This window comes from Ipomoea nil, unplaced genomic scaffold (genome assembly GCF_001879475.1).
Source record: "Ipomoea nil cultivar Tokyo-kokei standard unplaced genomic scaffold, Asagao_1.1 scaffold3321, whole genome shotgun sequence".
In the NCBI taxonomy this organism is placed as follows: Eukaryota; Viridiplantae; Streptophyta; class Magnoliopsida; order Solanales; family Convolvulaceae; genus Ipomoea; species Ipomoea nil.
The window spans coordinates 2824239-2839427 of record NW_017619749.1 but is presented as its reverse complement, the minus strand read 5'-3'; the positions used below and the strand labels follow the sequence as shown (position 1 = coordinate 2839427).

General features: G+C 33.3%; 3 protein-coding genes across 7 annotated transcripts; 2 read left to right on the top strand and 1 right to left on the bottom strand.

Moving 5' to 3' along the window:
- Positions 1 to 3674: 3674 nt before the first annotated feature.
- On the bottom strand, positions 3675 to 7519 carry LOC109169693 (pentatricopeptide repeat-containing protein At5g61990, mitochondrial-like). The gene is made up of 2 exons (XM_019318558.1): positions 7515 to 7519; positions 3675 to 5450 (listed from the first exon to the last, which is right to left on the bottom strand). Exon 2 carries the CDS (start codon positions 5414 to 5416, stop codon positions 3788 to 3790), a length of 1629 nt encoding a protein of 542 aa, XP_019174103.1. The 5' UTR covers positions 5417 to 5450; positions 7515 to 7519; the 3' UTR covers positions 3675 to 3787.
- LOC109169694 (GATA transcription factor 25) lies at positions 6561 to 10232 on the top strand. 4 transcript variants are annotated; one of them, XM_019318561.1, is made up of 7 exons: positions 6561 to 7093; positions 7622 to 7687; positions 7770 to 7900; positions 8752 to 8850; positions 9343 to 9448; positions 9622 to 9678; positions 9771 to 10232. In XM_019318561.1, the coding sequence occupies exons 1-7, from the start codon at positions 6833 to 6835 to the stop codon at positions 9906 to 9908; spliced, it is 858 nt and encodes a 285-aa protein (XP_019174106.1). In that variant the 5' UTR covers positions 6561 to 6832; the 3' UTR covers positions 9909 to 10232. The 4 variants fall into 4 exon arrangements, with proteins under 4 accessions (XP_019174106.1, XP_019174105.1, XP_019174108.1 ...); XM_019318560.1 differs by having other exon boundaries at positions 7767 to 7900; XM_019318563.1 differs by having other exon boundaries at positions 7767 to 7900; positions 9622 to 9679; positions 9765 to 9870.
- A 1650-nt stretch (positions 10233 to 11882) lies between these two features.
- LOC109170269 (GATA transcription factor 19-like) lies at positions 11883 to 15123 on the top strand. 2 transcript variants are annotated; one of them, XM_019319302.1, is made up of 10 exons: positions 11883 to 12356; positions 12689 to 12769; positions 12839 to 12972; positions 13306 to 13413; positions 13534 to 13648; positions 13948 to 14007; positions 14124 to 14192; positions 14277 to 14345; positions 14557 to 14637; positions 14779 to 15123. In XM_019319302.1, exons 1-10 carry the CDS (start codon positions 12078 to 12080, stop codon positions 14842 to 14844), a joined length of 1062 nt encoding a protein of 353 aa, XP_019174847.1. In that variant the 5' UTR covers positions 11883 to 12077; the 3' UTR covers positions 14845 to 15123. The 2 variants fall into 2 exon arrangements, 1 of the variants encoding a protein (XP_019174847.1); XR_002052388.1 differs by having other exon boundaries at positions 11885 to 12356; positions 14268 to 14345.
- The last annotated feature ends 66 nt before the right edge of the window (positions 15124 to 15189 follow it).

Below are 15189 nucleotides of genomic sequence, written 5' to 3'. Positions count from 1 at the left end.
AATAAAATGGAATAAGATAAGATTGGGGACATAAGGCATGCAATTGATATTTAAAAAATGGTGGATATTATTGTTAAGTTTCCTGAAGTTGCGATTTGATTGCATTGTGTTGGAATCTTTAGCCTGCAGAGATGATTGCATTTCACAAATCACATGCACTACTTCATATTCTTTTTTATTTATCGTTTTGTTTCAATTTTTAATTCCAATTATTTCATTTTATTTCTTCTAAAAACAACTTTTATATTAATTTATTCTAGAGCCAATGTTTTTATAAGTGGTAAATCATATTATAGGCCATAGTTTACCATATAAGATGGATCATTGATATATATTTATTTTTAGTATATTAAAAATTTTATTTTTAAAGTATTATAAATTTATTTTTAGATAATATTAAAAATGAAACGTCTAAAAATAAACATTTAATACATTAAAAATAAATACTCCATATTTAGTATGCTCAAAATGAACTTGGATGAGGATAGTTTAATTTCAAAGGCATGCTGCATTGTTGTTTTTCCTTCTTTCTTTCTTCCTTATATACAATGAATTTTATAAAGGAAAAATGTTTATAAAAAAAAAAAAAAAAAATCTCTGAGATAGTCATTTTTTATTTTTCTTCCCACGTAGTCATTTCACTTAAATTGAACATTCAAACCTCAAAGTGTTAAAATGTTAATGAAAATATACACTAACATTCATCAGATGATCAAAACTATTACTATCTTATAAAGTTGTTAGCATATTTTGTAATTCTTAACCGTGAAAAATCAAAACAATTAATTATGCATATTTAAACAATAAAAGATTTTCTCCTTTTATAAATAATATGTTTCATAAGAACTAACATATGACATAAGTTTCCTTTTTTTTTTTTTTTTTTTTGTTTTGTTTTGTTTTGTTTTTGTTTTTGTTTTTGTTTTTTGTTTTTGTTTTTTGTTTTTTGTTTTTTTTGTTTTTGTTTTTTTGTTTTTGTTTTTTTTTTTTGTTTTTTTTTTTGTTTTTGTTTTTTTTTTCAAAGAGAGAGAGATTCCAACAAACTTTAGAACTTGAGTGAGACTGCACATGTAATACAAATTATTTTTTTTAAGTTAAAATATACTTGCGTAATATTTATCTAAACACTTATAAAAAAAAAAGTATTACACGTCTCGTAATGAAAATTTCTCACACACAACAAACATTACTTTTGATTAGTCAAAATTGAATAGCATTAATGAAACTACAAAATTATTTAATCAAAGCACAACGGACGTAGAAGAAAGAAATAAAGAAATAAAGTAACCTAAAGTTAATAGTAAGTAAGTAAACTTCACAAGTTTAATTACTGTCAACACTTCTTTGAGTATTAAAAGTATATTATTTTATATACTATCAAATATTGCATATTCAGTACAAAAATAATGTACATTTAATATATTAAAAATATACTTTTTTATTCATGATCTACACAAAAATTATCAAACTTTTAGTAGTGGTGCGAGTTTCATTTATTAAAAAAAAAAAATAATAATAATAATAATAATAATAATGATAATAATAATAATGTTGTTAGTTGATAGTTTATATTCCAAACACAAATAGAAATGGTTCCATATTTATCATTTTTCTAATTATTTTAAGAGTTACACTTGTGTGAGACCGTCTAACGAATCCTTATTCGTTAGACGAGTCGTGCCGGGTTGGTATTGAAATGTAATACTTATGCTGGAAAATGTAACTCATAATGAATAAATTTTTTGTTATTTATAAGGGAAAGTGTAATATTTTTGAGAAAAAAATATAATAGTTTTATATCAATTGTAAAGATATTAAATTTTTCATCAAAAGTATGATATTTTCCTTTATAAATAATGTTGTCGAGTATTTCTTACTTAATGTAATACTTTTGAGAATAATGTAATACTTTTAAATCAAAATGTAAAAGTAATGAGTACATTTTTCATTCAAAAGTATTATACTTTTAAGTAATAAACATTTTATTTTTGATTAGTATTACATTTTTTAATATAAATATTACATTTTATATTAACCCAACCCGTTACAACAAGGATATGCGAGACGATCTTTGATAATTTTTACTTATTTTAATTATCCATCCACCAACTTTATTTTTTATTCTCAAACTAATCTGCGTGCATGTCGAGATCGCTTTCTTAGCGAAAAGACACTATATTCGAATATTCCATTTAAGGATTTAATAACGCAAGTTGCACTCTTATTTTCAATGAGTTAATACCTAAAATCGTCCTCGACTATAGTGGTTTTTTTCAATTTCGTCCTAAACGACTTTGGTGACCTAATATCGTCCCAGACTTTTGTGTTTCGCTCAATTTAGTCCCAGACTTTTGTGTTTTTGCTCAATTTAGTCCCTCATTTGTTATTTTGTCCATTTGGTGTTAAATAAATACACAATTCAGTAATTTTAATATTGGCATCTCTTTACTCATAGACATGTGAACTGCGAAATCCTGTTTTTTTTTTTTTTTACGAATTACTCCCAGAATTACTCCTAAAACTGCGAATATAAAATTTGATTTGCAGGTCCGGGAGTAATTCTGGGTGTAATTCGTACAAGAAAGAGGAATTTCGCACTTCACAAGTTGAAAGTAAAGAGAGATCAATATTGACATTACTGAATTGTCCCTTTATTTAACACTAATTTGACGAAATAACAAATGGAGGACTAAATTGAGCGAAACACAAAAATCTGGGACGATATTATGTCACCAAAGTCGTTTAGGACGAAATTGAAAAAAACCACTATAGTCGATGACGATTTTGGGTATTAACTCTATTTTCAATATACTATTTACTTTTTCTGGATTTTAATTGGTAAAAAGTGGTTCACATGTTTGATAAGGAATAGTTGTATACTTTTATTCTTATTTTATATTTTCAAAATGCATGAGAAAATTAAAATATTTAGATTTTACGACATCGATCAACAAGGGAACCTATTCCATTAACTGAAGTTATTTTTAATCTATTTTTTCAATATTAGTATAGAAAATTTATATATTTAGAAATTACGTTAAAAATAGTATTAAACACAACAAATCAAATTTAAAAATAAGTATAGAATTCTAAAGAAAATAAACAAAGAAAAAAAGAGTTAGTTTGACCGATGAATAGTAAATAGAATACATAATAATAATAGTAAAACTATACTCGCTCTAGCCCATTTTATATTATAATTATTATTAGAGTAACGATAGGAACTCACAATCATTACTCGAAAGTGTATAACAAGTAAATATTAAATCTAAGCATTGTAACAACAGTCAGCAAAGGATCACAAATTCCCAGGATCACAAATTCCCATAACTAACTGATTCAAATCAATAAGGCTAACAGGCTCACAAAGAATTGAATTTAAAACATTGTGAGTAGCAAGTTGACAACCCGACTAATTTAACTGGAATTGGTATTGTATCAAGTAACCTCATAGAAAATTTCTAAAATATTTTATGTTGGATTTATTTATTTATTATTATTATTATTATTATTATTATTATTATTATTATTATTATTATTATTATTATTATATAAAAAAAAGTAGAAGCCAAATAAGCTATTGAACTACGGAGTATTTAACCGCAATCAAACATGAAAAAAAAAAAAAAAAAAAAATCCTCTATGTAGGTATTGAATTGAAAGATACAAGTGAGTTTGTGTGTAAAAACGATTGTTAGTCAGAAAGAATCCCCTAATTCATTTGGCTCCTCTTTTCATACTTTTTAGTTTATTCAATCTAATTTCCAGAGAGTATAAAATAGATATATCAGAGTTCACTGCTCATCCCATCTGAATTCAATAACAGATGAAGAAGTGATTCACATCTCTTGCCAGAAACAGCATGTCCATTTTCAACCATTGCATTGAAATATTGCAGTGCTTGCTCAACTCTTCCACAAGCACACAATCCTCCAATGATCATCGCATACAATGTCTGATTCACCGACATTTTTCTGCTAAGCATTTCGTCCAGTAAGCGAACCGCCTTTGAAACGTTGCCCTCGTTGCAATAGCCATTAATCATGGTACCATAAGTTGATACGTTATAGTATCCAAAACCGCCACCCTGTAGTCTCTGAAACAATCTTTCTGCCTCGACAACTCTTCTTGCTCTCCAATAACCATCAAGAATGCAGTTAAGTGTCCTAGCACACGCGATTCCATTGTTGAAAATCTCCAATGCTTCATCGAGTCTGCCATCGTAGCAGAGCCCCGTAATGACAAACCTGGCCATATCTTCCATCCTTATCACTCCTTTGTAGCTCTCCACATCGAAGAACTTCAGTGCATCTTCGGCCCTCCCTGCCCGAAAAAGGGCATTGATGAAGGAACCATAAATGCATATCTCCAACGAGTTTCGTTTCTTCTTCATATCTTTCAGTAGTTCCTGTGCCTCATTGATCCTCCCTGCACTGCATAAGGATCTAAAATAAGCTTCATATGCTACTATTTCTGGAATGGCACCCTCCCAACTCATCTGAAAAATCGCCCTTCTTCCCTCCTTCAAAATGGCAGCCTTTTTGGACACCTCCGAGCTATCCCTTTTAATCAGTCTGCAAAACAACTTATTTGCCTCTCTTAATTTCCCAGATTTACACAGTGCATGCAAGAAGCTCCCATAGATACATACATCAAAATGGAATTTAGTTTTCCACAATTTTCTCAAAATCAAGTCAGCTTCATCCACATCCCCATTTCTGCAAAAGCACTGAAATATCACAAAATAACTCAAATCATCCACTGCAATCCCTCTATCAAGCATTTCACCAGCCAACTCTTTAGCTAAACTGCCCTCATTCACTCTGCACAAAGCCCCAATCAAAGCAACAAGGCTTTGCCTTTCCAAATGTACACTGCCACCCATCAGAACTTTTTCATAGACTCTTTTAATTTCATCTACACCGCCATGTTTGCACACATGTATAATATAATCAGAAGCACTGATTCTAACATCAGACCCACAAATTTCAGCCCAGACAGTCTCAACAGCATTAAAGTTCTCATCTTTAACTAAAAACTCAAATACTAAACCATACAAGAAGTGATCAGAAACCTTGCCTTGACATTTGAGACTATGCACAACAGCCTTTGCCCTCTGAAGTTTCTTGATTTGGGAAAGAAAATCAATGACAATCACCGAGGTTGCTGGGGTGAAGCAGTGGGTTTGGGCCAAGAACGTGTCTAGAGTGGTCAGAGCTTTGTAATTCCTTGGGTTCTTTGAAAGGGATTCGATTAGGCTGCGGAATGACTGGAGGTATTGCAGTGTGTTTGGGATGTTGCTTGCGGCAGTGTGCAGCCTTCTGTGGTTTAATGGCGGCGGGGAGAGAATGGGAGAGATGACAGAGGTTCGATTATACACAGGAAGGAAGGTGGAGGAGAGTCTGGAAGGTTTCATGAAGCACGGGGGAAAGTCGAAGGCTTCACCATTTCTGGAATTTTAGAAACCTGAAATAATGGGATGAAACTAAAAACAGTACAGAGTTTGCAGAGTTTCGTTGTCCAGCATTAACTTGAATCAGCAAAAAAGCCTTTTCGTTAGATTGGGCTGGACTACTAAAAGCCCAAGTTTTCAAGATCCAATGATAAGAGTTACCCACTTTTGAATTTTGACCCACCAAAAATGTACTTTTTTTTACTTTTCACCATCCGACCCGATGTTGTACACGGAATAAACTCCGTTCATATATAATAATTAATAAATTTTAAAAGGGAGATAAATTGCATTAAGATTTAAGAATACCCATACAACAGGCTCAATTGTGAGAGTGAGTTCCTTATTTGTTGCCTAAAAGTTAACAGTCATTACTCGAATATGCGTTATAGGTGAAGCCTGTCATAAGGAGGTAAACTAGTCTAGATTATCTACAACTGTGGTAAATTGATCTAAATTATATCATAGACTGAGTTCATTATTTTTGTCCGAAAATCCGCAATCCCTTCTTGACATAAGGGAGGTAAATTAATAAACCAACCTAGCTAGGTTATTCATATCATAGAGTAAGTTCATTATTTTGTCTGCAACCGCTACTTAAAGATGCACTATCGGTGAAGCCTACCAACCTAAATTATCCATAACTGATTATAATAAGGTAAATCAAAACTCAAACTAAGAAAATTAAAAGATAATTTTTACAAACAATCGAACTTAAAATTTAGTAGTTACTCAATTAACTGTCTAATAAATTTACTTAGACTTCATGTGACTATGACTTTTTCTAGCTCAGTCACACTAGTGATACAATCTTTGGTAATGGGGTGTGTTGTTCTGATTATTGACATTTAAAAAAAAATAATATAATTTATTAAAAAAGTATTCTAAAGTTAAATATTGCTCCGTATTAGAACTAAAATTGAGTGAAGAAAAAATATTTTTCTTTTAAAAATTAGTGTGTTTAGTCTTGTCTAGTTATTACATCTTAAAAAATGATAAAGTGTAATTTTTTTTTTTTTAACACAAGGTGCTTGGCATGATAAGCATAATTAATCTTGCCAATCTTCATTATCACGGATATGTAAAATGAACTAATGAAGTGCTGAACTATCGTTTTCCTCTCTCATTCCGCAAATTCGTTTTGCACTTTGTACGGATTATGGAGATTCCCGCTCATCCGTATCTCGTGGGAAAATAACCAAATGCCATCAGTTTACAAAGGGAAATGCTCGTCTCCATCTCTCAACCACCGTTGGGTCAATTTGTTTTCTTCTTCGTCTTCTTCACACTCACAATTCCACCTTCCCCACCAATCTACATTGTGAGAGTTAGGGTTTAAGAAGGGATTTACTACCATTGAAGGGGACAACGTAAACTCACATGCAACCGACGAGTGCGCCGGGGCACTTTCCCGGCGGCGGAGACTGTGCGGCCGGCAAAGAGGAGCATACTAACAACGCTGGGATCGGCTATGAAGTTCAGTGTATAGAAGGCGGCGCTATCGGTGGATTCGACGGCGTTGAGGTCCCCGTCCCTTACGGCTCTGTGTTCACGGCTGCGGACGCGGCTTACGCTCCCGACCAGCTCACTCTCTCGTTCCGAGGTCAAGTCTATGTATTCGACGCTGTTACCCTGGAGAAGGTGATGAATGTTCAACTCTAGCGTCCGTTGTGTTGTTATTTTAGTCTTTGTCTTGTAATATTGTTTTAAGAACTGTTTGAAAAATTACGACCGAAAGCGCAAAATTGGTTGCTGTGTCATTTTGCATTGCTGTTTATCTTTGATTATTTCACTGTTCAGAGCTGATTAGTGACTGCCTCTCCTCCCTTGAATTTCATTTGAGCAGAAGAAGAGGAGAATACTTGTTAGCAAATTATTTTGATGAGTTGAAGAAGTTCAATTTACTATGTACTATTTATTTATTTATTATTTTTTGTAACTCTAGTCCCTGATAGTTCAATTACATGATTGAACAATAATACTCTTCAGGTGAATTCCCAGTACACCTGATTTATTAGATCTAGATGAAAGGGGAATGAAATACCTTATTTATCATAGACACTGGTTTTATGGTCCTTTCTGTTGTTGATAGTAATTCAACAATTTATTAATATCATTTGATTTGAATGATATCTGGGCATAAGCATTGTTTTTGGCTGCTTTTTATAGGTCCAATCAGTGCTTTTACTTTTGGGTGGATATGAATACACTCCAGGAGCATTTACTACTCAAAGGGTATTTACTTCCCAATGAAAATTTATTTTCTAGTGGTAATATGTCTTTCTGTCTAACATCTGAGTCCATTGTGCATTAGGAGAATACTGACTATTCAGCCCGGTGTAGTGATCCAAAGAGAGCTGAATCTCTGAATAGGTTTCGTCAGAAGAGGAAAGAGCGGTGCTATGGAAGGAAAATAAGATATAATATCCGTCATGAAGTTGCAGTCAGGTATTGCGGCTTGTTTTATCTGTGCGTGTCAGTTATTTGTTTATTTATTACCTATTCTTCCATGCATGTCACAAAAAAGGTTATTCGTTTAAAATTGACAAAAGCAAAGTATATGCTGCAAGCATCTTATTATGTGAATGCAATGTGACATGGCAATTTCAGGAATGCTACATTTTGTCTCATTTTCTGAATGAGGTTAGACAACCTTTTAGTGCAACGTGGTGGTTGGTCTCATTTTGCAATTTCAAATACACATTTTGGTGCACCTCCCAAATCAATGATATTACATGAACTGTTTTCCTAGTCATCTCATTTTGGGAAATTCCTCTAAAGCTAAGTGTAACACAAGATTTCAGCCACACGTCTCAAGGTGTGATCACATATTCATATCAATCCACATATAAAATGGGGAAATGCTATACATGTAGGGATTGTGCGTTCTTTGAATTTACAGAGCAAGACAAAATTGAAACTGCATTCTGTCTCATGCATCTTTCTCCATACACTAAACAATCATGAATCTTATATATTGAAGTGTTCTATGATATTAATAAAGCTTTTACCAGTTACCACTGTGTTATGTTTCTAACTAGACACTTGTGTTTTTGCGGATAAATGGTGTCAATTGATATGAGAAAAGCTTTCCTCTTAAGAGTAAATATTAGGAATTTTAGGTTAAGATTCATTAAAAAAATATACTAGATGGATAAGGTGTTTTTGAATCTTTTAACTACCCATATTCATTGATCCTGCTGTCAAGTTGCACTCTTCAGTTTGCTCTTATTTATGGAGTTATTTTTGAGGATAGTTTTTGCACTCTTCAATTTCTAATTCCATTTATGATAAATCAGGATGCAGCGTAGGAAGGGTCAGTTTGCATCAAAGAATACTATTGCTGGCAATGCACAGATGGAATCTGGGCAGGACGATAATTCACACCAAGAAATTTGGTACCCTTTTTTGGGCTGTTGATAAGATTCCTATATTTTTCTGAAGTTCAATTATCTTTATAGAATTCAGTTGCAAATGGAAGGTTTTCCATCTGTGTCTTGATATTTTATTTTTCCTGTTTATTACCACATGATATTGGCCTATTATTTTGTATTTGTATTTTGTTCAAAACCAACAGCATAAGTTAACAAAATTTTTGCCATGACGGGAAGAAGAAAGGGAAATGCCTTCATGCATACCACTAATTAGTCTGTCTCTTGAGTTTATCCTGGTTTTTGTTCAATCTTTTTATCAACCTTCAAAAACAAACCTGGATTCTGTCTTGCATGATAAATAGTAGTGCTCATCTGCTGAAGGAAATAAATATGATAAGTAGCAATATTTATGTATTTCCAACCTTTCCCCCCTCCCTCATTTTTTTTGGGATGCTATTTTAATCATCCACCCCTGATTCCCCATTCACGTAAAACCCCTTTTACCCTTCTTGTCAGGTGCACTCATTGTAACACTAGTTCAAAGGCAACTCCTATGATGCGGCGAGGACCAGCTGGCCCAAGAACTCTTTGTAATGCTTGTGGTCTTTTTTGGGCAAACAAGGTCAGCATGTTCACCAGTTACTTTCAACTAAGTTTATGTTCTGCTATACTGGTACATCTTATCTGGTGGAGTTTGTGACATATGTGCTTTGTTCACACAAATAATTAGAATCTAAAATTTGAACATACTTTTGGCTCACTCATTATCTTACCTTTAATCACGTCACTCTGCAGGGGACCATGAGGGTTCTTCCAAAGAGAAGATGCAGCAATACTTTGACTGAAATGGAGGTATATGCATTCAAATGATTTCTGGCTTGTGTCTGCTGCCATAAGGCATTACCTGATTTGTTTCCTTTTGCACACTGCATTATCCAATGTAGGATGAAGATGAAGATGACTCTGATTCTGATTATGGGATGCCTCTACCGCTACGCTATAATATTGACTACATGGCTTCTTCATCTGCTGGTGATTCCTCAGCTGTTTTAAGCCCTGAAAGAGGATGCCAACGGAGCTAATATCTCTCTTACCATCCAGCCATGTTAAAAGCTATTTACTAATTGACTGTACAGGTATCTTCACAAGTACACAAGGTTTGTACCAGGTCACTGTTTGGTAATTTTTTGATAGGTTATGCCTAAGCATACCAGTTTTACATATCTTATGTCTATGGAAGCTATATCACCAGATGCCTCAGGTTAGCTACAAAACTATAAGTCAAACAAAGCTGATTATGTTGGATTATCAGAAATCATTAGTACTGTAAAGATGTTTGAATTTGATCTGTGATTAAGTTAATGCCTAACTACGCATAGCCTAAGTAGTTTATTCCGGGCTTTAAAGTGTTTTGTAGTAATATATTACTGTATATTAGTCAAACTCAAATTTAGTCATAATCCATGGCCTCCAAAGTAGGCTCAATCTGTGTGACAATATAGGGGTAAATAAAGTATGTGACAAATTATATGTATATGAAGTGTTTAACAATTTTTATTTAATTAGAGTGATTTTTAAACATCAATAGCGCTATATATATAACATGATATAAACATAGCCTCACCAATGACAATGTCGGAGCGATCTCTCAAAATGAGAGGTTCATTTTGTGCAGTAAGCAAATATTTAACCTCTGTATTTAGCTGAGTTACCATGATTTACATCTTCTTAAATTCTTTGTCGGGTTGTGACATGGGAGGCCTTTGAAGTTAATGATTCAACTTTTAAGAACAATGATATAAATAAAGTCAAAATTATTTATACAATTTTATTTAGAAAATTTTTAAAATTATAATGGATCAACTTTTACAATTTACACTATTCGTTGATTGTAAATAATATTAAAACATCACTCGAGAAATGGACAGCATGTCTTATTGTAGGAGTATTATTCAATTTTAATAATATTAGATAGATATTGTGTCATTTGTGTGTATATATATATCAGACAGGAAACAAAATGGAATATACAAAATTGACTAAACTATCACAGTTAGGAAAAGTGGATATATATGTTTTTACTATTTTGTTTTCAAAAAAAAAAAAAATGTTTTTACTATTTTGACACTCCGTAATAATTACAGTATATCTTATATATTGGATTTGCTGAAGTTTGTCATATCAAGTCAAATCACAGTCTGTATTTCTATGGTTGGATGGTACCGGAATAGACGTGAAACTTGTAAAGTGCTTTTTATGCATGGACTCGAATGTTATTTTCGGATACATCATCATTTTCAGCCTTCCAATTTCTACCTAACTTTTCCCTGACATTATTTTTCTTTTTTTATCCTATAATGTTTCTCTAAAAAAAATATAATAATTTCGTATTTTTCCTTACCTAACTTTTCCCTGACATTATTTTTCTTTTTTATCCTATAATGTTTCACTAAAAAAAATATAATAATTTCGTATTTTTCCTCAGATAGAAGCAAACAATACTACTTTATGATATATTTTAATAATAATCCGATTGATTGATTGTTTATGTTTCCAAATCTAATCCAAGATCTTCCTTCGGATAAGTAGGCCCCACCTCATCTTTTGCCCAAAACCGTACACTTCATTGCAGAGAATCATTGCATCCCCCACGAGGTCCACGGCAAGGGAGAATTTTTCCTGAACAAAAAAACAAATTGAAAATTATCAAATGGAGTTTCTCTAAAATAGCTCGATTAAGACTTTCATTGTGACATTGTCATTGGTCTAGATGACAAGTTCTACTTAAAATTTACTTTGCAAGGTTCAATTCTATTTTAAAAATTAAAAATTTGTGTTTGAATTAGACTTCCAAAAATATATAGTTAAGTGTAAAATTTTAAACTTTTTGTATGTGAAAGTGTATAGTTTGAAGTGTTGAGTCCTCGGGATTATCAATAAATTAAAAAAGAAAAAATAAATTAAAGGAAAGTAAAAAAACACAATGGCAGTATCTGAAAATTTTGCCATTTCGGGGTGCTTTTTCGTGTCCACCTTTGTCTTCCTTTGGAGTTTTGGATATAATCGCATTTGTTCATTGCGTCGCTGTCTCCTTCTATCCTCACTCTCGAACTCTCCTCTGAAATCCTGAATTTAATCTTAAAAGGAATTAAATAATATAGGAAAACAGGATTACTTGGAATTCAAGCTGCAGGTGGATTTAGTTGCATGAAGAATAATAAGTTGATGATTGGAACTTGAAAGTTTGGTTGATGGCGGCGAACCCCCGGCCACTGCAGGCGATTCCCGTCCGCGATCACGCGCCTCCGGCCGTAAGTTTAGATGACGTGGATGACGATAACGGCACGTACGAAGATGATGATACTATGGATGAGGAGGAGTACAGTCGAGTAAACTCTAAGAACCACCGCGGCGGCTCTCTGACTGAACGCCTGAAAGGCGGAGTTGTGGTGGCGCCGTCGAGGACTAGTGAACTAACTCTTGCTTTTGAAGGTGAAGTCTATGTCTTCCCTGCCGTCACTCCCGAGAAGGTACTCTATTATTTTGTATTATCTTAATTTCTACTTATTTTACAGATTATAGAAGGTATTCTTGTCCCCGATTCATTGTATAAGAACAGGGAGAAGTTAATTTAGTTTCACTATCCCTGTTTATGCTAAATATACATTTGTCAGTATAGTTTGTGCTCGTCTTAGCTTAATGGTGATAGGAGAAGAATAAAAAAGTACTTTGTTAAAAATACTGGAGATTAATATATGTTGAGATCGATGTACTATTTAAGCCTACTTTGTTTTCCACATCATATCAAGATGAATTTGTACTCATTTAGAAAATCTTATGTTCATAAAACTGTCTGTCATAGGTTCAAGCAGTGCTCTTGCTTTTGGGGGGACCTGATATTCCTACTGCTGTGCCCTCTGTAGATGTTCCTTTGAATAGCAAGGTAATTATGTAAACAATAATCTGCTATTTACATCATTTTTAATGATCTGATATATATGTCGTATGACAGGTTGAGGATGATATGCCAAAGCACCCCAATCTTTCAAGAAGAATAGCCTCTCTGGTTAGGTTCCGTGAGAAAAGGAAGGAGAGATGTTATGATAAGAAAATTAGATACACTGTCCGGAAGGAGGTTGCTCAAAGGTAAACTATAACGTGTTGCTTGAATTCCTTGAACTATTCCTTTGGTGCCATAAGCAAAGCTTCGTATTGTTATGCTTGCATTATGAAATATTCGGCCATAAACAACTGATGTACTGGAATATTTCCATTTTAGATGAATAAAAAACTAGAAGAATGTTATCAATTAATTTTTTAACATAATAGCTGATTTTTGATTTCACTATATTCTAATCATGTCTATTTTTTTTTTTTTTTTTTGAGTTATTGACTTAATCTTCTACTGCAAATAGAAAGCAGCTTTTTATACTTGCATGCTCTTTCAGCTATAGTCTGCCTTGATTGAATATATAATAGGATGCACCGGAAGAATGGTCAATTTGCATCATTGAAGGGAGGTGGGTCATCCAATTGGGATCCATCGAACTGTGTCCTTGAAGATGGTACACCGCAATCAGAAACTGTGTGAGTTGCACTCTCTCACTGTAATGATTGGGCATTTAGAAACTCAATTTATTACTGCCCTTATATGCATAGAGTGCCATTCTCATTTAAATTTATTGTTACTTTTTGTGTATCTTCCAGTCCTCGTAGATGTCACCATTGTGGTGTTAGTGAGAATTGCACTCCAGCAATGCGTCGCGGGCCTGATGGACCAAGAACACTTTGTAATGCATGTGGGCTAAAGTGGGCAAACAAGGTCTGCAAAATCTTTTCTTTGTATGGTTTGTTCTAAAAATAGTCAAGGTCTGTTCTTTTTTCCATTTTGGTCAAAATTACATTGGAAGCACCGTAATCCTTCTATTCTACTCTCTCAGTCTCTCTCAAAATTTCTAGGAAGTTTTTGTGAAGAGCCATTTTCTTTCCAACCAGTTTTCTTTCTTCCTTTCCCTGACTGAAATGAAATGTGCATTATTAACTAATTTTTGTAAGTATTTTGGTGGTTTATTTAATTGGAATCTCTATGTGCTTCTCTGGCATATCTAATAACATGGACAGGGAACATTGAGAGATTTAAGCAAGGGAGGGAGGATCATTTCTCTGGAGCATAGAGAGCTGGTGTGTTTCTTTAGCAACAAAACAATATACTGTTATTAGTATTTCATTGGCAATCAGTGTCCATCTAGTTACTTTTTCTGAGAAAGTAAAATAGTATTTCTTTATTTTTTTTGCAGGATACACCAACTGATATCAAGCCTTCTGTCCTTCAAAATGAGAGCTTCCCTCATAATCAGGATGAACTAGTATGAAACCTTGGACTTGTTTCAACAAGGATACTGTATTAAGGATAAAGATAAATCATTCTTACACAGCTATAGTGCATGTAGGGAACTCCTGGAGATCCCTTGAAAACTGCAACTCTAGGAACTCAAGTTCATTCAGATAATCATAACGAGGTATTTGTGAAAGGAATTTTGATTTCATTTCCCTTGCAAAAGATAACTGCTCTGTTACTATATTTACCAATCCCAATCCCTCCACAAATTTTTGTATTGTCATATGTATCCGTGAAAATTTGTAAACAGACAGTTTTTTTGTTTTTTGTTTTTCCTGTCCTTTTCTACTTATTGACAAAAGAAGGGATTATCTTGTGACACTTGTGTACAGAATTTGCCTGGAAATTGCAAGGATCTTGCTAACAAGATTCCTGATGTTATTGTCCGATCTCCAGGCCACATTGATGTTCAGGTATTACATTCATGTACTATAATATGTTATTCAAGAACTCCAAAAACCAAATTACACTGTTTCGATGACATGGTCAACAGTGTAATGATGGTCGTTCTGGCTTTACACAACAATTACTCAGTTTAATAATCTGATCTGCAGGAAACACTAGTTGACTTTGGAAATGGTTCTAAAACAGAGATAGATATTCCGGCAAACTTTGAATAGTTTGTGTCCAGTCCCCAAACTGGCATATTAAGTCAAATTTATTTTTATAAATTCTCTAACTGCTTTCTGGAATACAGAGGTTGGATATATATATGATACTGTCAGCAGCTTGACTGTATATAGTTGTTGGGTTGACTTGGAACATATGCTAGAGTGCATAGAAGCCAATTTAAACTTACAAGTTGTAATATGGGAAAAATGGGTGGTTTATATTTGACTACTTGAGTATAAATGTATAATTATGGGGTATACGAATGTATGAAGGGTGTCGTGGATAAATCAAACAATCCCATTGAGTTTATGTACATAGAAAGTGTTGCTTGTGAATACCACTTAGTGCTTGGA